The following is a 23564-nucleotide window of genomic DNA, read 5'->3' as shown; positions in this document are numbered from 1 at the left end:
ATTCATCAAGTTACACCCTTGAAGAAACATAAGAAACAAAGGAGAATAGCAAGCTTGTTGAGGATTACTATCATTAAAGCATACACTTTGTTAGTGGCTTCCCTGTGTAACTGTCACATAGAATCAAATTGCCTATGTTACCTAAGCCTCCTGGTAGTGCCTTCACCACATGTTTGAGCTGAGCGATCTCCAGGGACTCCCACAACACACTGTCTGTGCATTTTTTTTCTGGATCCAAATTAAATCTACAAAAGGAAATTTCGATTCAAACACAAGTGACAAAACCTTATACTTGTCTTACAAAATCCTGGTCAACAATCTGCTAACCTGTCATTCCCAAGCTTGCTGGTCAATATATTTTCAATGAATATAATAAGTTGTTTTATTGTTTATATATTCCTTAAAAATAGCAGTTACATTTCATTTGATGGTTTATAAAACAAGTCAAAATTTAACATCATTGCAGTCAGGGGATCAAAATAAAGTAGTATTTTGATTGTTATAGTTAATTGTATTCGGTTTCGGATTACAATGAATTCTTAGATAAATTCAAAAAGGGATGTTTTAATATGAGAACTTCTATTCACAAGTATGAAGATAAGTTCCAATGCTAATTCTATTTATTCCTTCTTAACATGGAGACTAATATTCAGATTTTTGAGCTGAATAAAACTTTTGGCTTGAAATTACAAACACCAAGGTCAAAAAAAAATGGCAATGCATGATGTAATGTCAAATGTAACTATCATCATCAGCATGAAGATATTCATAGTTTGATCCTGATTTGTTAATTGACAGTGACAGATGGATGAAATGATCAAACGTACATCTTGCCATTAAAGTAATCTCCCGAATTACCATACTTACTTTCTCTATCTGTCTCTGTGTGTATATATACATATATAATGATCTGTGCTACGAATTGGAATAGGGAAAAGCCTAGATTAAACACTTCAGTGAGGAGCTTGACTGATCATCAAGAAACACCATTCTTGTCTCAATCCCTATTTTAAAAAATGTCAAGTTCCAAGTTATTCCAATTGGCAAGAAATAAAACCGATCACTCAGAAAATCTTCTGTACTTTGAATCTAACGCTGTTCAGTGTGCCCTCTGCATTGCTGGGGTCTGCCTATAAACATGTTGACTGCACTTTGATTATGTTTTCAAGCAGTGTTGTGTGCAGGAGAACTTTTATAGCTTTCCATCAAGTAAACTATCATAGGGAATGCACTGAAAAGTAATCAAACAGATTACACTTAAATATGAGGAATTAATTAAGGTGTGATGCTTGAGATTACTCTAGTTGAGATTTTCTGCAATCTATATAATAGACAATGATTTTCACTAATGGGACAGCACAAGCTTATTTGTGCAAGCACATAGACCATTATAGAATAATCAGATCTGTGTCTCTGCTACAGACATTTATACTACATTACCTCCCATGGCATATTTTCCTTATTGGTAATGGTTAAATGTGTTTATTTTAGAAATATTTTCTGACACCACTTCAGAGACAAAAGCCCATTAAAATATCCAAAAGTTCCAAACTGTATGGATGCAAATATTTTATTTAAAAGATCAAAAAAAAAACTGGAAAAGAATGCCATTTTATAGAATTTAAACTGGTTACTTTAGAGGATGACTAATTGTGCAATGGCCTTTGCTGAATTATTTGTAGTAGATCCAGATGGCCTTATGGTTGATACTTACCGAATTGAACCACTGAATAGCACAGGATCTTGAAGAATAATGGAAAGTCTGGACCGTAAAGTGTTTAGTGGCAATTTGGAAATATCAATTCCGTCAATGATTATCCTCCCTGTGCAGAAAAACAAACATAACTCAGAAGAGATACTTTTAAGCTATGCTTCTATAAAAGTTTCATGGCATTTGATAAATAGTAGATTCTAAATGGAAAGTAAATAGTTCACGGTCAATATATTTATATGTAAAAATATGTCTTTTTAAGAAAAGAAAGACTTGCATTTATATAGTACTTTCACCACTGGGCATTCTGAAGTACTTTACAGCCAACCTGCTACTTTTTCTGAAATTTTGTCACTGTTGTTGTGGACTCATGGTAGCAAATTTGTACATAGTAAGCTTCTCCAAACTGTATTGTGACAATGACTATATAACCTGTTTCTTGATTGCCAATTGAGGAATAAACATTGGGCAAAGTATCAGGCATAACTCCCCTCTTTTTTGAAATAATGCATGGGATCTTTTATATCCATCCTGGAAGGCAGATCGGGTCTCTGTTCATCATCATCCAAAAGGTGACAATTTCTACACTTCAGCACTTCCTTCGTGCTGTACTGGAGTATCAATCCAGATTTCGCGCTCAGGTTCTGAAGTGAGACATGAATTCTGACACAAAAATGAGATAGCTACCAGTTGAGGCACAACTGACGCCAACACTAAGTAAACTCCAGACAAATTGAATATGATAATCTTATTTTCAGTAGAATTCAAATGAACATTCAGCTGTTTACATCTTTGTTCTCAAGTGTCTATTTTGTTTCAATTAACTGGATATCAGTAAAACACAAAAATATTGCATTTTGAAAAGCACCACCATTCTGAAATATTGACAAAAAGACCAAGGAGAAAAAGAGCCTATGATAATATGCTCTGATGAATGCACTTCCTTATAATGTTACTGAGCATTATGATAAGGTTTTCAACTAAATATACACAGTGTCACCTCAGTCTCATCAGTGATCCAAAGCTTTTAATTATTACACAAAGGAAGTAGTTATAGCTGTGCAATGGTTGGGGCTGAGGTGGGGAGGAAGATACATCTGTGTTATGTCTCATTTCTTAAATTTGTGTAGTTAACTGTGTGGTTAACTGAATACATTTTCTAATCTGTTAAATCACAAGTTTGGGCATGTTCATCACACACTCCCAGAATAAATCATTGGCGATAAAAGGAATATTTAAAACTTTTATAACTACAGGTACTTAGTGACAATAGTATTTCTATCATATGTAAAGGAAAGCCAGACTATTATTGTGTCATAAAGTATGTTTATTTACTGTGAACATCAACCTTCCATTTCCTTTGAATGTAGGGGGAGAATCAGTGAAAATAAACACAGGGCAATCAATCAATTTGGCTTGGTCTGGCAAAGGAAACTTTGCTCATTTGAAATCCACAGCCAGGCAGAAACAAAAAATGAGCAGACAAAGTGATTCAGTCCTCTAATTTGTACTTCTGTTTGCAAAAAAGGATATAACAATAGTTTTCTATGTTTAGTTTCAGTCTGTAAAATAAAACAGCCTAGGAAGTGGTAGTTAACATAAGCATACTGAGGTGCCTACTGAAAAACTAGATAAATGCACTTGAGGGTGTGTGCAAGATTCAAAATACCCATTGAAAAGCACGGTGAAAGCTGGGAAACTGAAAATAAAAGACTGCTGGAAACGCTCAAGCTTGTTATGGCAGCAGTTGTGGAGAGAAGTAGAGTTAATGTTTCAGCTGGGAAATGGTCACAGACATAATACCCAGTTTGGACCAAATAGGAGTCCAATTCTTACTCTCTGATTATGCTACCACATTGGTAGATATTGGGATTTCTGGGCACATACCTGCATGTAATACACTTGGATTACTTGCAGGAGTGATCAGTAAAGGGGACAGTACAACAAATTGTCTGCCAAGTTAAAAGAGAAACGAAACATATCTAACATTTTACACACATCATATTCATAGCATATCTTTGATGGCTGGCAAAATAGACTGGCTGCTATATATTTGGCAGGTCAGTTTTTGTGATTGCAAGTTTACTTTGATACTTTGCTGGGCAGTACCAACAGCGTCACAGTGTTTCAGAACTATGTGTAGCCAGCCAAGGCATTTAAAAGTACCAATATCTGTAGCTTAGGTTCAAGCCAGGATTCATTGCGAGGCAGTTATCAGTAGGTTCAAAAAAACTGAATGACAAAATATACAACACAAAGACGGAATAAAACATTTTACCTTCAAACATATCTACCATCCTGAAAAAGGCTAAAGAAAAGGAGGACTTGCCACTACCAGTTCGTCCACAGATTCCAACCTGTGTAATAAATAGATTCTAATATTGAATCTTATAATATTATGCATATTAAACCTTCAGAGATGCATACTAACGACTTGTTTCACTTACAAATATCATATTTATTAAAATCATGTTGTGATTTACATATAACAGTCTGGTTTTTGTGTTAAAATGGTGAGGCTAGCTTTATATTCAATTGTTTTTATTTCTGTCTCTTTCATATACTGTGCATATCTTAATCTCCTTTGCCTTTTCATCTGTTTTTGTTTTCTGTACTTCACATTGCAATGAATTAAGCATTCATACTTATACTTGATTTAGACTTCTGGGTCAGTGAATACTCTTCAGTTTGACTGATTGAAGGGCGGCATGGTGGCTCAGTGGTTAGCACTGCAGCCTCACAGCGCCAGTGACTGGGGTTCAATTCCAGCCCCGGGTGACTGTCTGTGTGGAGTTTGCACATTCTCCCCGTGTCTGCGTGGGTTTCCTCCGGGTGCTCCGGTTTCCTCCCACTGTCCAAAGATGTGCACGTTAGGTGGATTGGCCATGCTAAATTGCCCGTAGTGTTCAGGGGTGTGTGAGTTATAGGGGGATGAATCTGGGTGGGATGCTTCAAGCGGTGGTGTGGGCTTGTTGGGCCGAAGGGCCTGTTTCCACACTGTAGGTAATCTAATCTAATCTAATCTAAATGTACTGTTGCTTGATTTGCTCCTATGCACCACTGATCCCTTGGAAATAATCTCTAGGAACCATAAGTTGTTGCTTAAAAGCACACAACAAGTTTGTCAACAATTGTGATCACAATGAATGTGAACATTTTTGCTTTACTTCTGGCAAGAAAATCCAGGTCTGAGTGCTGTCTTGTTATAAGATTCTCATGATATGAATTACTATCATGTTGGATAACAAACCAGCTGTTTTGCACCAGCAAAATTACATAAACATAAGTGGCATGAATGACCTTTCTATTTTTAACAGGTGCTATTAATTGATAGAGGTATATTGGCCAGGACACCTGAAGAATTTCACTGCTCTTTGTTAAAATGAACTAAAATGCAAAGACAGCTGGAGGCCTCAGTGCTATTTCCCATCCAAAGGACAGCTGCTCTGATAATTCAGCTATGCTCATATTGGAACGCCTACCTGAATTATGAGCTCCAGTTACAGCATGAACTCAGAAGCGCAACCTTCAGAGTGAGAAGCACAGTTCCAAGGAGTGATCTAAGCTGCTATTTACTCAGGGCAAGGTCAGAAGATGAAAGAGCAGTGCTCCAAAAGCTTGAAATTTCAAATAAACCTGTTGGACTATAAGCCAATGTTGCGTGATTTCTGACCTTGCCCACTCCCCATCCAACACTGGCACCTCCACTTCATTTATTCTGTAAATAAATAATCTTGCAGATACTCATTTGTCAAAATGTTACAGTTAAAAACTACTTTAATCTATTTTCAGTTAATCTACCCTTTCCCCCTCAACCATTATACATTCTGATTTGGTTTTGTACTGATGCATGGCTGTAAGGTTCTCAATATTTCATTTTTTGGTTCCATATCAGCAATCAGGGATTAAACAATATTGACTCCAAATGGCTTCATTGGAAAATAACTGACTTTCTAACAAAAAGGAACAAAAATATCTGAATGCTTTCTCTTAAAATATATTTTCTTCTATCTCTAAAAATATGCTTTTAGTTGACGATATTCTGCCCTGCATCTAACATCATGCAATAAAGCATGTTCAAATACATGCTACAGCTCGGATAACAGAGATACAGTGTAAGTATGGAGTCTAGTCTTACTGTTGGAATTGATGCATAATAGACCATTGAAAAACACAACAATATTTCAGATAAACCAGATATTTTGAGCAAGTGGAGAGCTCAAAGTAAAAGGTACACAATCTGCTTTTATTCCAGCACAAGTACCATGGCATTAACATTGTACTAAATGGGTAGTGCTTAAAAACAAAATCTACTTGATAGCTTTGTCCTCATAACATAAGCTGTTTTGTAACATAATGGAGGAACATTACTCTAAAGCTAGTTATAAGCACGCATGAGCATGGCTGGAGTTACTTTCCTATGAAGTTTCTCCTTATTCTTGTGGTATTAAATCCACACTCAATGCTAACATTAAAATAAGGAATGTGCTATGTACAGAATGTAAGCTCAACTGTTCAACTCCTAACTTGTAGCACAATGTTCTCCTTCCCTCCAGCTCACAGAGGCACCATTTCCAATTCATGCCATGGATTAATTGCCAGTGTAAGAATTGCATTTTCCAACCCCATGCTAATGGTGCAAACTTTTCTTCGGGAGACCAAACAGTTTCTACACCACTCCTGGCCAATGCTCAACATGGTGCTGCATGATTTTAATTATTATTCAATATTTGGAAGGCCAATTTTAAAGGAATATTTAATCTGTCTCCAGCTGACCGCTTCAGATTAGCCAAGGACAGGGTGCGAACCTACCTTCTGTCCTGGGCTGATGTGGGCATTCACATTCTTTAGCACTGGTTTTAGGCTGCTGTCATAACGGACACTGAGATTCTGAATTTTAATTTCACCCTCATTTGGCCAGTTTGTAGGAATCTGGGAAGGTGCTATAGGAGAGTAATCAGGATGAGAAAAAAAAGCTATGTTAGATATTTCATTCACTAATTGGCAGCTTGGTTATATTTAGATTTCCTATTAAATGAATGCTCACAAAGAAGTCCCTCATAGTTTTCCGTTTCAATTTTAAGAAGACTGTTTACTCTTTGCACGGCACCCAGTTGTACTTCCATATCAGCTAGATTGCGTACCATCCAGTTCAAGTAGTTTGAAATCTGGAGAGAGACAGCAATAAAAGAAACAATTGACCATATGCCATTGGTAGCATCCAACCATGCTAATTACAGTCAATATGAAAAGACAAAACATAATGCACTACCGATCTTCCACATGAACAAATGTAATGATACATAAATCATAAATTTATAGAAAACAAGTTTCCTCTGGTCCCAACTTCATCAATGCTGAACATTTTCTCTGCCTTAACTTTAAATCTAAAATAAACCCCCAGGCAACGATTGTTGGTAAATTTACCCTTGCAGCTGTAAAGACCAAATCTATTTAATTTTCTTCATTTTTGGATTCTGGGCCAAAATGGGAAAAGGATTGTGGAGGGAATTTCTGTAATTTTTGGAAAAAAAAACACAAAAATTACTAGTTCTGATAGTGAGCTATGTTTACACTGTTGCCTTGTGCAAGCAGATTGGGAAGATGTCTAAGATGCCACGGCACTATAGGTGGGTGTGCAGAGCAAGCTGCGCTCAGAGAAAGATTGTTGATTGGTTTGTGTAATCAGGCCCTGTTGTGGAGGCCAGGAATCGTCAACATGTCAACGACTCTCTGAATGGCTCATGGGCAGGTTACACAGAGCATGGGTACAATACCAGAACAGAGATCTCAAGATTACAACAATAGTCTCAGGATATATTTTCTGAGGGTGTTTTAAGACATGTATAATTTCTTGGATTTCATTTACTAATTTATAAAGAGTTTCCTTCTGTATATAAGTATTCCATTCACACCCATATTTAAACTGCATCTTAACTATTCAAATATACATTGGGTTCTGCATCTTTGTGATATTAGAATAAGTTAACTAAAACAAAACTGAGGTATTCATGTTCAAATGTTATTTAAATATCTGCTAACTTCAGCAGTTTGACATGGATGAAATACCCTTACCATAAGTGCATAGGTAAGTCCTAGACCCACAAGTCCTGATGTTAGTCCGTAATACAATGAGTTGGTGATAGAAGCCACTGCTGCAATAAGAACTACACAGGCTCCAATGTACTCCTGAGAAATCATAAGAAACATGATTCCAGACACATAACCTTAGTGCTTAAGAAAAAACAAAAATGAACATGTAAGCATGGATGGACAGTAACACAGAGCTTGAGAAGAAATATAAGGAAAAATACTGAACAGAATGCAGGCAGCATTTAATGCTATGATGCAAAAATCTAACGTGATCAACATTTAATTTTTCATGGGAAAATGCATTGCGCAGTTTGTAGCTATTGATAAACGAGGCTCAGCAAGGATATTTGCCGAGATAGTAGGAACTGCAGATGCTGGAGAATCTGAGATAACAAGGTGTAGAGCTGGATGAACACAGCAGGCCAAGCAGCATCAGAGGAGCAGGAAGGCTGACGTTTTGGGCCTAGACCCTTCTTCAGAAATGGGGGAGGGGATGGGGGTTCTGATATAAGTAGGGAGAGATGGGGAGCTGGGTAGAAGATGGATAGAGGAGAAGATAGGTGGAAAGGAGACAGACAGGTCAAAGAGGCAGGGATGGAGCCAGTAAAGGTGAGTGTAGGTGGGGAGGTAAGGAGGAGATAGGTCATTCCGGGGAGGACGGACAGGTCAAGGGGGCGGGATGAGGTTAGTAGGTAGGACATGGGGTTGGGGCTTGAGCTGGGAGGTGGGGATAGGTGACAGGAAGGACAGGTTAGTGAGATTGAGACAAGCTGGGCTGATTTTGGGTTGCGATAGAGGGAGGGGAGATTTTGAAGCTTGTGAAATCCACGTTGATACCATTGGGCTGCAGGGTTCCCATGCGGAATATAAGTTGCTGTTCCTGCAACGTTCAGGTGGCATCGTTGTGACACTGTAGGAGGGCCAGGATGGACATGTTGTCTGAGGAATGGGAGGGGGAGTTGAAATAGTTCATGACTGGGAGTTGCAGTTGTTTTGTGTGAACTGAGTGTAGGTGTTCCGCAAAGCATCCCCAAGCAGATCCTCTACATTGGGGAAACCAAGCGGAGGCTTGGGGACCGCTTTGCAGAACACGTCCGCTCGATTTGCACTAAACAACTGCACCTCCTAGTTGCGAACCATTTTAACTCCCCCCTCCCATTTCTCAGACGACACGTCCATCCTGGGTCTCCTGCAGTGCCACAAGGATGCTACCCGAAGGTTGCAGGAACAGCAATTCATATTCCGCTTGGGAATCCTGCAGCCCAAGGGTACCAATGTGGACTTCACAAGCTTCAAAATCTCCCCTCCCCCTACCGCATCCCAAAACCAGCCCAGCTCATTTCACCCTCCCTAATCTGTCCTTCCTCTCACCTATCCCCTCCTCCCACCTCAAGACCCACCCCCATCTCCTACCTACTAACCTCATCCCACCCCCTTTACCTGTCCGTCCTCCCTGGACTGACCTATCCCCTCCCTAACTCCCCACCTACACTCACCTTTACTGGCTCCATCCCTGCCTCTTTGACCTGTCTGTCTCCTTTCCATCTATCTTCTCCTCTATCCATCTTCTATCTGCCTCCCCTTCTCTCCCTATTTATTTCCCCTTCCTCTCCCCCATTTCTGAAGAAGGGTCTAGGCCTGAAACATCAGCCTTCCTGCTCCTCTGATGCTGCTTGGCCTGCTGTATTCATCCAGCTCTACACCTTGTTATCAAGGGACAGAATTCAGTTAGCAACACAGTATAAAGGCATAAAATTTTTATGGCATGGAAAGAAGCCCTTCTGTCCATCATGTCCATGCTGGTCATTAAATATCTATTCTAATCCCATTTTCCAGCACTTGGCTCGTCACATTGTTTGCTATCCCCACGTAATAAGCACCCCCTCAATTCATCTGCTTTACTTGAAAGACTTCTTGCATTGAAATAAATGCCATCTAGCCTTGCCATGCTCCTCCACCTACCCTCCACAATGTTCCTTGGTCTTGCTCCAGTTTGGGTTCAACCCATTGACCTCGTACTGTTCCCATCTTCCCCAGAAATGAACCCAATAATCCAGGAATCTAAAAACCTCCCCTCAGCTTCAAATCTTCAGCCACACATTTATCTGTTCTTTTTGCCTATTCCTGTAGTTACAAGCCTGAGTCACCAGGAGTAAACCCAGAAATTACAACCTTTGATGTTCTGCTTTTTAAACCTGCTGCTTAGCTCCCTAAATTCTTGCTGCAGGACCTCATTCCTCATTTTACCTACGCCCCTGGTCCCAGTTTAAAATACAATCTTTGAATGTTTGCCTCCCCACTATGGAATACCCTGCAGCTGTCCAATGACCTCTACAATGCTTGCCCCAGGGAGACCATACTCCATCCTGTAGTCACAGAGACATCTATCTGTACCCTTCATTATTGAGTCTGCTACCATTGTTGTTCTCCATCTCTTTCTGCTCACCCCTTGGCTGGGATGCTGTACCCCCAGCAAAAGCATTACTCTCATTGTTTTCCAACTCAGTGAAAATTTGTTCTTGAGTGAGATGCACTCTGGTGTTTTCCCAACTACTTGGCTGCCACCTTCCTTCGGAACAACGGTCATCCATTCCCTCTCTGACTGAACTTGCTGAAGCTGCAGGGTGGTCACATAACTCTCAGCCTTGCAGATGCACTGCTGTGCCTCTAGCCAACACTCAGGCTTCAAAGCCCAGTACTCAGGCTGATGAAACCAATGGCACATCCCGCAGATGTTGTCATCCACAATTTCAAGAGAATTAAGATTCCCCTCAGTGTGAGGCTGTAGGAAAACAGCTGATCAGGCAGCAGGATACCAGTGCTGATGAAGGGTCTAGGCTCGAAACGTCGACTCTCCTGCTCCCCTTATGCTGTGTTCTTCCAGGTCTACACTGTATCGACTCTGATTCCAGTATCTGCAGTTCTTGCTATCTCCTAAGATTTCCCACATACTGCAGGACATGGTCCAACACATATGACTGATCTCCCCTGTATTAGCCTGAAACCTAGTTAAGATTCAGTGGGGACAATGTTCTGGATGTTATGGGCTGTTTAAGTAGCTGCAGCAGGATTTGCCAACCCAGTCAGAGGGCAAGCTGCTCAGCAGCATCACCAGGAGCAGTGACCATTCCTAAGGCAAACAGGGAGGAACTCAGAAAAAAAAACTTCATGGAACAGAAATCCCTCCGAGAGTATTACTGGGGCCATGGTGTCTGTTGGCCCAGTCCATGGCACCCATAGCCATGCCACACTGCTCAGGAGGAGCAGGGTGTGTGAGGGAGGGGGTCAATCTGCCATCAGCAAAATACTGACAGCAAGGTAAAATGGCTATTATCAATTCTTTTCTTACTTACACTGGCTACTGCCCCCTTGGGGATTCTGGTCCATTGTTGGTAACATATTGGCAGGATCTGACATGGCTCCTCATGATTTTACCAGCTTATCTCACTTCCCACTTCCTGCATGCCAGTAAAGTTCAGCCCACGGTATTTGGGAAACCACTGAGCAATTTTTCTTTCTGAATTCTCTGGTAGCTATACCATTCTGTGCCTTTTCAAACTAACTTTACAATGTCTCCCAGTTCCCAATTCCTGAAATTAAAAATGTGCATTCTTGTGTGCAATTTCATCCAGGACCTCGCCTCTTCTTTGTCTTGAGCTCCTTGAACTTTAAAATCCCACCTTCAAACACCACCTTTCTTTCTTTCACATTCACCATTCCCACCATTGGTTACTGTGCCATCATCTCTTGTGCCATCATCCCAACATCTCCCTGTTTTTCTACATCTACATCACCCTCTAATACTTAAGACTCCAAAGTAATTTCCTCCCAATAAACTCTTGCTTGGCTCAACATTCACTGTTTTTCATTCATGTCTTGAGTATCTTCCTGTATCAAGACATAAATACACATTTATGTATTTATGCTCAAGGAAACTGCAGCAATATTCATGTTATGATAGTCATTGTGGTCACAGTATATTTATCAGTAGCTTCAACTATAGAGAAGATTACTTCAACTGGTGAAAGTAATAATATAGATTTATAAATTTGTGTTTAGATGAGGGTGGATCACTCATTTATTGCTCATCCCTGGTAGCCCTTAAATAGATAGAATCTTCCTCTCCGATTCCTGCAGTACATATGATGGAGTTACTCTGTGATTCAGTTAAGTAGCAGATTTTGGCCATGTGTACCTAAATTGGATGTTGGCTGACTTTGAGGGGAACTTGACAGTAAACTTGGAAGATAGCATTTCCACACACCTGTTCAACTATGATATTCCAATGATGGACAGGAGGAATATTTAAGCTGGTGTGGGAAGCATCAAACATATAATAGTTCGTATTGAGTGTCTTGAATGTTGGTGCAACTGTACCCATATAGACAACTGGAAAATATTCTGTCGCCATTCCCTGTAATATTCTGTTCCACTCACAGTTCAAGCCAATCAGAATTGCTGCAACAGTATATTGTTGAAAACAAATGATGAAAATCCAAATTATTAACGTTAAAACCCCATAAACTCTCATAGTCTCAAGACAAACTTGGCCAATTTCTCACCAATTTCTATTTATTGCTATTCCTTAGCTAATTAATCAGTATAGCCCTGTGTTTAATGCAATGTAGAAGGAATAAAGTGGACAGCAAGTGTGTTGATGTACTTTGGATGAGGCCTTCAATGTCCATCACGAAAGGTGGTTGGATAAAATCATTCCTGACCTTACTGGCTGAGTTCTGAAGGATAAAGTTGTCAGACAAGGCTTCCAGCACATCGCAGAAATCACAGGAGAGAAGAAAGCTCATTTGACTTCATCCTCGATTAACCTGTCACAGATCCATCTGAACTTGACAGTAATGGTAGGAGTTATCACAACACTATCTTTGTGGAGAGACAAAGTTTCTCCACCATTGACACTCTCCATTATGTTGCTATAGCATCATTGAGCACTCTGTCTCATCATCCACAGTAAGTGGCATTCCATCACAGTCTAAAAGCTCTTGTTATGATGTATCCCTTATTCTATTATCACTCATCGATGGGATTGAAACTGGTTCAGTTCATGCAGAGGTGCATACTTGGAAAAGCACCAATTACCTGAAAATGAGGTGCCCACCTGGTGGCGCTACAACACAAGATTGCCTGCTACAAACTCAGCAGCAGAATGTGATCGAGAGAGCAAAGTGATTCCATAAATAACAGATCAAACCAAAGCTACAAAGTTCTCCAACAATCAGCCATGAATGTTTGTGTAGCATTAAACAGCTAAGAAGAAAATGGCTCAGAGTGCTGTGAGGCTGGGTCATTAATTATATTCGAGGCTGATAATAGATGGGTTTTTAACCATTAAGGCCGCAAAGTGGAGCTAAGGACTATCAGGTCAGCCATGATCTCATTGAATGGCAGAGCAGAATCAATGGGCTAAATGACCTACTTCTGCTCCTGTGCCTTCTGATCTTGGGTCTGATCACGTCCACTTGATTGGCATTGCGATCACTAAATTCTCAACTATCAGCAGTCGCTGAGTCATCATTGGTTAGGTATTCTGCAGTAAGTGCCTATGTTCCTGACTACCAAAAGTTGCTCCACCATCTGCAAGTCACAAGTCAGGAGTTTGATGGATTACTCTCAATATGCTTGGAGGAATGCAGTTCCACCAGTACTCAAACAGTTTAACACAACACAGCCCACTTGTATAGTCCACCGTTTACCACTATAAACATATAGTGCCTTCACTATATGGGTACATTGATTGCTAAATCTTTGTGTCACATGCATTGCAGCACCTCAGCAAGGCTTCTTCAACAGTATCTTCCAAACTATGACTTCTACCACCAAATTGGACATGAGGACTGGGCACTTGGGAGTACACCTCCATTAAAGAAAAAACACTGCATTCTAATTTGGTAATACATCACTGATTCCATCTGTAGATATAGTGCCCTGCCTTTGGTTTAGAAATTGTAGTTTACAGAGTATGTGGGGAGAAGAATTAATATTTGAGTGTCAAATATATTCCTGTTTATGAAATACCTGAATTAGGCTTAATTCAGCTTGATTTGCTGTCAGACTGCACTGAGACATTACACCTTTCAGGCAGCCTCACAATGTTTCTATTTAGATCAAGACCAAGATCCACTGCAGGAGCTATACATTCAATACATCTTTTGTTACAATCTATGAAGTGAGTAGCAGAAGGAGAACACTATTCAGCAAGGTTTTGGCTGTTTAAAATAAATGAACTCAAGGAAAAATAAATATCTTCGTTAAGTCCTTTTGAAGTATGGGTTTGTGAGGATGAATTTTTTTGGAAATCTGCAGTGCAGGCACTGAATAGATCAATTGTTATGTCCATCAAGTAAGAGCAAAAATGAGTCAATGTTAATTATTAAAAATGGAGAAACTGAAAGCCTTACCATGCGAACTTCTAGCCAGCGATTGGCAGCTGTGAGGAACAAGGAGGCGATGTTATTAGTGTCGGTGAGCTCCAGCAGATGCTGCCTAAAGCGATTTTCTTCCCTGAAAATATAGAGTCAAGTGATAGAAGGTAGATAAGTTCATGTCTGATGATAATTAGGAGAAAATGAACATTCTTCCTTGACAATCCTTATTCATCAACTGAAATAATTTATTCAGAATCTACAATCAGTTCAAAATGCTATTTTAGCTCTCAATAGTACTAACACACAGCACACCATGTAAGTCTTTTATGGATAGCATTCCTGATCTGTGCTGAGCTAGTTAAGCTGACTGTACAATCGAACTGTGTGAGTCAACGTCAATGCCTAAATCGTCACAATTACATTTGGAGGTCTGGAAGGTAGCTAATTTACTTTTGATACAAAATCCATGTGATTCACACTGCCTTGGAGATGAGCATTCAGTGGGGAATACCATTAAAAATCACTGTAGTGCCACGTTACAATTTTTTGGATCATCTATCTCTTATCAGTATCAGCTGTTAGATAGTACTGAATGGCAGAGTGGGCTCAATGGGCTGGCTGGCTTATTCATCCTTCTTCATATGAGATTTTTGTTATTCCACGTTTCTTGGATTAATTAGCACTCGGATATGAACCAACCAACTCCAGTTTAATCAAGGTTACAATGATAACATAGGCCTGTACAGGATTGCAAACATCATTGTAAACCACCTGCACTGTCACAGGGTTCATAAAGTACCACTCTGAACTCCAGTTTTTACATCCCTCAATTTACCAACACTACGCTAAAAAATAGATTTCGGTTTTCACAACAAGGGCAGTGATGTGGTGAAACATTTTATACACTTCATAAATACTGCCTGATTTTCATTCTAATTCTAATCTGCTGTATATGCATTTTCTAATTTTCTGAACAGCAAACTGATGAACTCTTTAGTAGATATTATGATAACTATTTTATAACCAGTGTAAATATACAGAACAATGACATTTTAGCTTATCTTATGTTCACTTCTTAGAACAAAACAACTAAATCACAGTGGGCTAGATAAACCTGACCTTTGCTCTGACCTTATGACGGAATCAAATGAAGATATGCTCTAAAGCTCAATGATTTTCTTCCTAACTAGCCAAGGACCTTACTAGCCTTTCTCAGCAGAGCATACCAATTGCATGGAACAAACATTTTCTTATTGCCTCCTTCTTGGAGATGCAGTTGGGAATTTGACCTTTGACTCTTAGACTTTGTGTGAAATGGCAAAATCAGAATAGTTTTGAAAAAGTGATATTGGAATGGCTAAATCTATGTGACAATAAGGTTTTCAGCAGTTGGAAGGCTGAGGGACAGCAGGTTGCACATGGTGTCTTATCATTAGAGGCTGTGTCTTTAGCCACTGACGCCCCTTCCTCCCTTCAGCTCCTCTGTATTGCTGTTACAACATAGGGACAGGTGGCTGAACTGAATCAGCTCTTCTACCTCTGTATTTGCAACATAGTAAAGTTAACTCATTGAACACCACTCTTCCCTCCACACCAAAGCTGACTCAAATGGTTTCTATTCCAGGCTATTGAAGAACCAATCCCAAACTTTGTGAATAAATAATACCAGGCCCTGGTTTTGTATCACAAGCAAAAGACTCAATTTAGTGAATACCCAATAACTTTGGCAGAGAAAAGCATAAACAAGAAGGTAATCTGATTAATATCAGTGCTTTGAACTCATTTGTTTTCACCGCCATCATTCACACAAGACAGGCAGACAAACAAACAAAGTCAAGAGATAATAAATGAAAATAACAAAATTGGCTTTCATGAATGATCGTTTCACAGGCATAGTTATGGACTGCTTGGGTTGCTTTACTCCAAGTATCACTCAGGGTCACCTCCTCAGTTCACTCACGGAAAAGGCAGTTTTACTTCTAGCTCAATTTTCTACTTCTCTGGCTTCCAAAATTTGTCGTGTGAGATAAGACAGGGAGCTTTCAAATCTTCATGGTGTGTTGTCACCTGCCTAGTGCATCTTCTCCAGAAAACACTGCCAGTGTTGAAATAGGACTCCAACTCTGGTTCTGACTGATGGACCGAACATATTTTTCCACTGAGACCTGAAATATGACACAACAACTGCTGTCCTTTTTAACATAGGATTTCTTCCAGACCTGCTGGAACCAATTCTCAGATACTAATCTCGTTAATAGCCATCTTCTGCTGTCTGTTTAAACACAATGCTCTTCCCAAGGATTGCTATGTCTGTAGGAAACCTGTTGATCAAGACTCAGTCTGCAATTAACCTCCACGCCTGACCTCACAAACAAATAAAAGTTTGCCTGGTCTATTCTGTTCCTTTTCCACAAACTGTTTCAGTTAATCCATAAATCACCTTTCGCTCCATACCAAAATTATTAAAAGAAGAAAATCAAAAATAATGAAAAATCAACAAGGGTTCTAAAATGACTTAAGCCACAAATGTTTGTCATCTGATGCTTGATTTCATGTTGAAAATTGACAATCAATTGAGATAAAGCATCAAGGGAACTGTTGCTATTTCCTACTCATGAATGCTGAATTTGGGATCCATTCAGGCCACTGATTGCAGCATTGGCCTGAGCATGTTCAGAAGGGCTGATCTTGAATGGTGACATGAGAGTGACTGCCACTGGCATCAATGTCATTTTAGGATAGTAGGTGGGTTCAACATCGTGGGGTGAAGGGCCTGTATTGTGCTATATTGTTCTATGTTCTGTGTTCTAAAGTGGTAATTGCCTGAGTATTCCATTCAGGGGTGAGCAAAATTGAAGTCAATGGAATCAGGAGCAAAGACTCAATCAGCTGCTGCCAGACCTAATGTTAACGAAGATGGTTATGGCTGCTAGAGGCCAATCTTTCAGCCCCAGGACACTGCTTTAGGCGTTTTTCAGTGCTGTTTATAAGACTCAAGCCTTTTCAGCTGCTTCCCTCCTTCATTAAGTCAGAAGTGGGGATGTTTGCTAATAATTACAGTGTTCAGTCTATGTGGAATTTCTCAAATGGTGAAGTGTATCTGTTTCTATAGCAGCAAGACCTGGCTAAAACATTGTGTGGTTTAGACTGATAAGTGGCAATAACAACAGCACTATAGAAGTCACAATAATCATTATATCTAACAACAGAGTTCAACCAATTGTCTTTGACATTTAATGAAATTACCATAGTAGTACAAAGTAATAGGAATGTGTAGCAAAGATGCAGGATATTTGCCCTATTAAATTTGCACTGACTGTCAAGTAACAATCCATCTTAAGTCTTGTAGTTTTGAAGCACTTCATTTATTTATTCAAGAATTTTAAAATGTTTTAAGGGTTTCAACCTCTACCATCCTTTCAGGCAGTGAGTTCCAGATTCTCCTCACTGTCTGCATATAAATATTTCCCTTTGAAACCACCCAGATCTCTTACCTTAAATCTATGCCCTCTGGTTATGGACCCATCAATCAAAAACAGTAGGAATGATCCACGGTCTAGACACCTCATAATTTTATATACTCCACTTCAGTCTCCTCTCACCCCGCTTTATTCCAAAGAAAACAATCTTAGACTGTCTGTTCTCTTGAAGTGGTGTGATTGGGTAGGTAGTTCACCATTAAACAGAAATTTAACTGGACCAGGTATGTAAGTACTGCAACTACAAAAACAGATCAGAAACCAGGTTTTCTACAGTGAGTTGTTCATTTCCTAACTCCCCAAAGTCTTCCTAAAATCCAGAAAATCCAGACTACTTTGCGCACTTGCTTGAACACATACAATTCCAAGAACGCTGTTTAATATGGTGTTAATTGAAACATTCCTATTGTTCTGTCTAATTGAGTTCAAATAATAGGCATAGAGTGTGAAATAGCAACAATTTTCTTGATGCTTTATCTCAATTGACTGTCAATTTTCAACATGAAATCAAGCATCAGATGACAGACATTCGTGGCTTAAGTCATGTTAGAACCCTTGTTGATTTTTCTATGTGTGCTACGGCATGTTTAACCAGTAGACCGAAATCTGCACACTCTGTGCCAGGGTATCTGTTATGTTTGAATTGCTTTGAGTTATGTTTGCTCTGGAGCCACTTGCAGTTCCTTTTTTTCTTCCTCCGACATATATCTGAGAAATATCGGGGCCCCATTGGGATTCCATTTTGCAGTCTTTGAAAAATTTGGGTCAAAATCTCCAGGCTGAGAATATACACCAGAAAGACCTAACTTTACAGCTGAGGCCAGAAAGTCAGATGTACAGGAGGTAAAATTATACTTAAAAGTGTTCCCCATGAAACAACTTAGGTATTTAGCCTTCAACGCTTCATTTGCATCTTTAACTGCCAGTTCTTTGGCAGGATATTAGCTTTAGATATTTTCTAATCAACATGTTTAGAAATGTTATTACATATCTCTAGAGCAAGTCAGACTTGAACCCAGGCCTCCTGGTCAGTGCATACTACCACTGTACTACAAATGCCTCCAGGTATATGCATTATACTGATACATAGTAAAAGGATGGAGTTCAGGGCAGAGACTGTGAATTTAGGATGGGGGAGATAATTCAATTCTAAGACTGTAATTTGCATCTTAGTACTATAATTAGTACTATAAATTAGGTGGATGTTAATTTGGATACATTATTCATGGGATGAAAGTATGCTAGAATGGAATTCAGCTTCAAATATTAGCCATGTACATTAGCACCGTTATAATTATGTCTTTCTTGGTCTGACAAATTTCAAGATCATTTAATTAGGTACAACTCAAAATTCATTGTCATTGGGGCTTGTGTCATCTTTTGATCAATAGTGCTTTAGGATAACAGCCAAAAATAGACTGTTATAGCATTTGTCACAGTTCACAGTAGTAGACTTATAAGAAGTGCTACCATTTTTCATTTTGTTTAAATTATTCTGCTGGCTGTACAACATTAGCTTGCTACACAAGATCACATTCCTCCATAATGATTAATTTACTGTGTGTCACTGGGAAGAGTTTATAGATGAAGTAACAAGAAGCAGCAAGAAAATTATTGAATACACTAATAAGTGGCATGCTACATGACAAATTTTAATGGAACAAGAATGCCATTCTAACCTGAGTTTATATTTACCTCAAGGCGCGTATTGTGGTTAATCCCTCCACAGTTTCAGAAAAATGGGATAACAGGGGAAGTTGTGTGCTGTCATCTAATTGCTGGAGGTCTCTGCAGTAAATAGGAGAATGTAAGTAGAATGAGCATTCTATTGGTGGTAAAGATTTTGCATTATTCTTCATTCAAAAGATAGTAATCCTAAATCAGCTGCATTGGAACAAATTCTAATCAACATCTTCTCTGCCTAAATCCTCATGTGCGATAGGATTGTTAATTACAAAATTTGATAATCTGAATTATATGAAATATTCACAAGCAGGATAGATTTTTCTAATCAACTAGTTTAAAGATGTTATGACATATCTGTCAACCAGCTGGGACTTGAAGCTCGCCCCTTGTAGTTCAGATCCCATTCATAAACAGGATTAGAATATCTAATTTGTTCAATCAATAAGGAAGCATTCCACAATTTGTCAGTGATAATATCATATATGAGATGTAAGTTTCTAATAGCTACTCCAGTAAAGGATTCTGATTTTTACCTTTGTGCATTCTTAACATACAATAGGTACACTGGTAGTTATTTGCCATTCGGTGAAGCTTTCACTTCAGAAAGAATCTGTAGTCATTAGAACTTCAAATATGAGGAGAGGTTGAAATGTCAGTATCTCTATTTCTGGAATAGAACAGGTTAAAAAATGATGGTGGAAATATTTTCAAGGTAGTGAGAAAGTTTGGGAGACCATTTGGGGATAAGCTGCTCAGTCTCTGAGGTGTGCATCATTGACCACAGGTCATAGATTTTTAAAATCATTAGCAAAAGATCTAAAGGGGACATCAAGAGATATTTTTTAAATCAAAGTTTTTATTTCATCCAGAACATTTATCTGAAAAATCTGTTGGAAACTGATTCCATCAATTAACGTAAAAAAAGTTGAATTGGTACTCACAGAGTTTCGACAAAAAAAACGGCAATTTGGGGGTGAGCATGTCTGCCTTGTCGAAGAGCTGAAATCGGCCTGAGCGCCAATGGCCTCCTGTGGTGTATATTTCTATAATTCTACTCAAATTCATTTGATGCTGGAACTGGAAGCTTTTATCTCCTCATTATGGTTAGGATTGAATCAAAGTTCAAAGGTGAAAGACATCTGTCCAACTGCACCAAATAAATTCAATAATATTTTAACGCTGTTTTAATTCATCAAATGATATAATATCTTATATATATAGTTCTAACTGACTAAAGATCTTTCCTGAAGTGAAAGTTTCACCGAATTGCCCACAATGCTCTAAGTGAGACTTACCCAATTCTTTAAATGTTCTAACAATATTTTTTGCTTTCATATGTTATTCCACTATTTACAAAAAAAGTAACCCCCTTTTAAAAATAACTTTAGGGTTATATGAATACCAAAATTCTTTTGCTCATTTACACTTTTCAAAATTGTGCCATTTTTCGTAAATTATCTCTCCATTTCTGCCTTACCAATATTTGCCACTTAAACTTGTAAACATTGGATTCCATCTGTCATATTGCAAGTTTTGTATTGTCATGTCCAAAAAGGCATGAAGAGGCCTTAAATTGTTTATAAAAACAAAACCAGAAGAAGGAAGGGTCACTGGACCGGAAATGTTAACTCTGACTTTTCTTCACAGATGCTGCCAAACCTGATGAGCTTTTCCAGCAACTTCTGTTTTTGTTTCTGATTTACAGCATCCGCAGTTGATTAGATTCCCTACTGTGTGGAAACAGGCCTTTCAGCCCAACAAGTCCACACTGCCCCTTACAGTATCCCACCCGGACCCATCCCCCTACAATCCACACACCCCTGAACACTACGGGCAATTTAGCATGGCCAATCCATCTAGCCTGCACATCTTTGGACTGTGGGAGGAAATTGGAACACCTAGAGGAAACCCACACAGACACGGGGAGAATGTGCAAACTCCACACAGACAGTTACCTGAAGCTGGAATCGAACCCTGGCCTGTGGCGCTGTGAGGCTGCACTGCTAACAACTAAGCCACTGTGCCGCCTGTTCTTTTGGTCATTTTTTAAAAATTGTTTATGTTTTGGAAAATACATTCTCTTGTGTTTTTTTTAAATGAGCACCTGCAAGTTTTAAAATAGCTGCCAACCATAGAAACTGCTTTCCAGAAACTTCCAGGTGACAAAAACTAACGTAATACCCTCTGGGACTGTCACATCTTTGCAGTACAAACACGTTCTGGTCAGTCACATAAAGGAGCAATGAGCAGTCTGTCTCCTCCAGTTGTGTTTGGTTTGAAATAAAACTGCACTGCACAAAATTAAAACTCAATGCTAGAGACTGCCCTCATGGTCCCCACAAGAATCTCCCAAAATTAGATTGGTTTAACCAGATGCATCAAAGCTACCTCTTTCACTGAAGCGACTCATCCAGGAGCCCTGGTCACGTGGCTACATGCCTTTTGTGTAGTTTTCATTAGACAGCTTGGCTGTCTTGCTTCAGATTGCTTTTATTATCAGGACAGAAGTAACAGCAGCAGCTTCAGACTGTTATCAGTCTACCTCTAGTCTCAAGCTCTTTTGAAATCTTGGTTTCTTGGAAGAATTCAATATCTCACCTAAAATGTGAACTAATTCCCAGTCACAAAAAAGTTTTACACAATATTCTCTAACAAGTATTATTTGTTTTCCGAATGAACTTGCTCATAGATGTCATTAAACAATTCTGAAGCAGGTAGACATGAACCAATGTCTCCTGGCCCAGAGGTAGGACACTACCACAAGATCCAGCTCAACAGGAATTGATTATTTTAGCTTCAATTTAAAAAAAAAGTAACCTATTTTTATAATCAATTCGTTCAGGGATATTATTATACATATCTGGAAGTTGGGATTTGAACTGGGCCTTTTGGTTTAGGGACACCACCACTGTGTGACACGAGTCCCTCAACACGAATTATTATCTTTAATTGTGTTTTTATTCAACTAATTTATATAGTTGACCTGTTCAGAAATGTTATTGCATATCTCTGGAGCAGGTGAGACTTGAACCTGGTCCTCCCAGTTCAGGGGCAAGGACACTACCACAGCATCACAAGACAGCACCAATCAGGAATTATTTTGCTGCATCTTCAACTGCATTCATTTGTGTCTGATATCTACATAAATGAATTCTGCCAGACCAGTCAAGTGCAAAAAATCACTGCACATTGACTTTTTGGACTCTAACTTGTGAGAATGAAACTTTGAACCTGAAGTATCTGTAATTGTAAATTCTTTCCTTTTCTTTTTCCTTTTGCTCTTTTTTGTATACTTGACTAGTATCAGTCACAATAATTAGCCTTGTATGTTTTAACTGTTTTAAAATTGGACTTCATAAACTAGTTTTGGGGAAATGCGTCACTGCATATTTCAAAGTGTTAATAGCATAAGAATAAAAATCATATCTGTTATGCAAAAAGGAGGACAACTATAAAAAAATACAATTGGACTCTTGTCTATGACACTTGCATTTGAAAATTTTATAACTTTGATCGTTACATCAATAACTTATATTTATAAAATATTTAACATCATCAAATAGTCTAAAATCATTATCAGTTAAAAAAATGACGTTTTGAGATTAAGCGTAGGAGGAGATCTCAGGAAAAGAACGATCAATCTCAGGATCAAAGAGATAAAGTTTTAGGAGCAATATATAGGAAGGGTGAGAGGTTTAAGGACACACATTCAGAGCTTAGAGCCAATGCAACAAAAAGCACCACCACAAATGGGGGGGAGTGATTAAAATAAGAAGTGTTCAAAAGTCTAAAATTGGAGTAGGATTTAGTAGGGGCAGTAGAGTTTTGGATGAGCAGTGTTTATTTAAGGTTGAAGGTGGGAAGCCAGCTGGTGGAGTATTGTGGTAGCCAAGTCTGGAAGGACCAATGGCATGGATGAATGCTTGGAATCAAGCAACGTTACTGAGGTGAAAGTAGGCTGTCTTGGTGTAGAACAGATAAGTTGGAAATTCAACTCAGGATCCAACACAAATGGTCTTACTCATGTTAAGGCAGTTACTAGGGATGAAAATGTTAAACAAGGAAGGGGCTTGGTGGTGAGTACCAATGAGAATGTTTTCAGCTACTCTAACATTTTTGTTGGAAGAAATTACTGATCATCCTCGAAGAGATATTAAACCAGCAATTTGACAAATCAGAAACAATGGAGAGGTTCACATATGTGATGATGAG

The 23564-nt window shown here is 39.0% G+C and overlaps 1 protein-coding gene across 7 annotated transcripts in view; it reads right to left on the bottom strand.

The window, feature by feature from the left end:
- The window catches only part of abcc8 (ATP-binding cassette, sub-family C (CFTR/MRP), member 8), a 205107-nt gene that overhangs the window by 17450 nt on the left and 164093 nt on the right, over positions 1–23564 (bottom strand). For all 7 annotated transcript variants that reach the window (XM_048545426.2, XM_048545428.2, XM_048545427.2 and 4 more), the window contains 8 exons: positions 19362–19454; positions 14221–14323; positions 7787–7900; positions 6759–6879; positions 6524–6654; positions 3990–4068; positions 1715–1823; positions 142–245 (listed from right to left, as the gene is read on the bottom strand). In XM_048545426.2, coding sequence (XP_048401383.1) covers positions 142–245; positions 1715–1823; positions 3990–4068; positions 6524–6654; positions 6759–6879; positions 7787–7900; positions 14221–14323; positions 19362–19454 — 854 coding nt within the window. The remainder of the gene's footprint in view (positions 1–141; positions 246–1714; positions 1824–3989; positions 4069–6523; positions 6655–6758; positions 6880–7786; positions 7901–14220; positions 14324–19361; positions 19455–23564) is intronic.

Source organism: Stegostoma tigrinum, chromosome 17, assembly GCF_030684315.1.
Source record: "Stegostoma tigrinum isolate sSteTig4 chromosome 17, sSteTig4.hap1, whole genome shotgun sequence".
Classification (NCBI taxonomy): Eukaryota; Metazoa; Chordata; class Chondrichthyes; order Orectolobiformes; family Stegostomatidae; genus Stegostoma; species Stegostoma tigrinum.
This window is presented reverse-complemented; position numbering and strand designations above follow the sequence as displayed.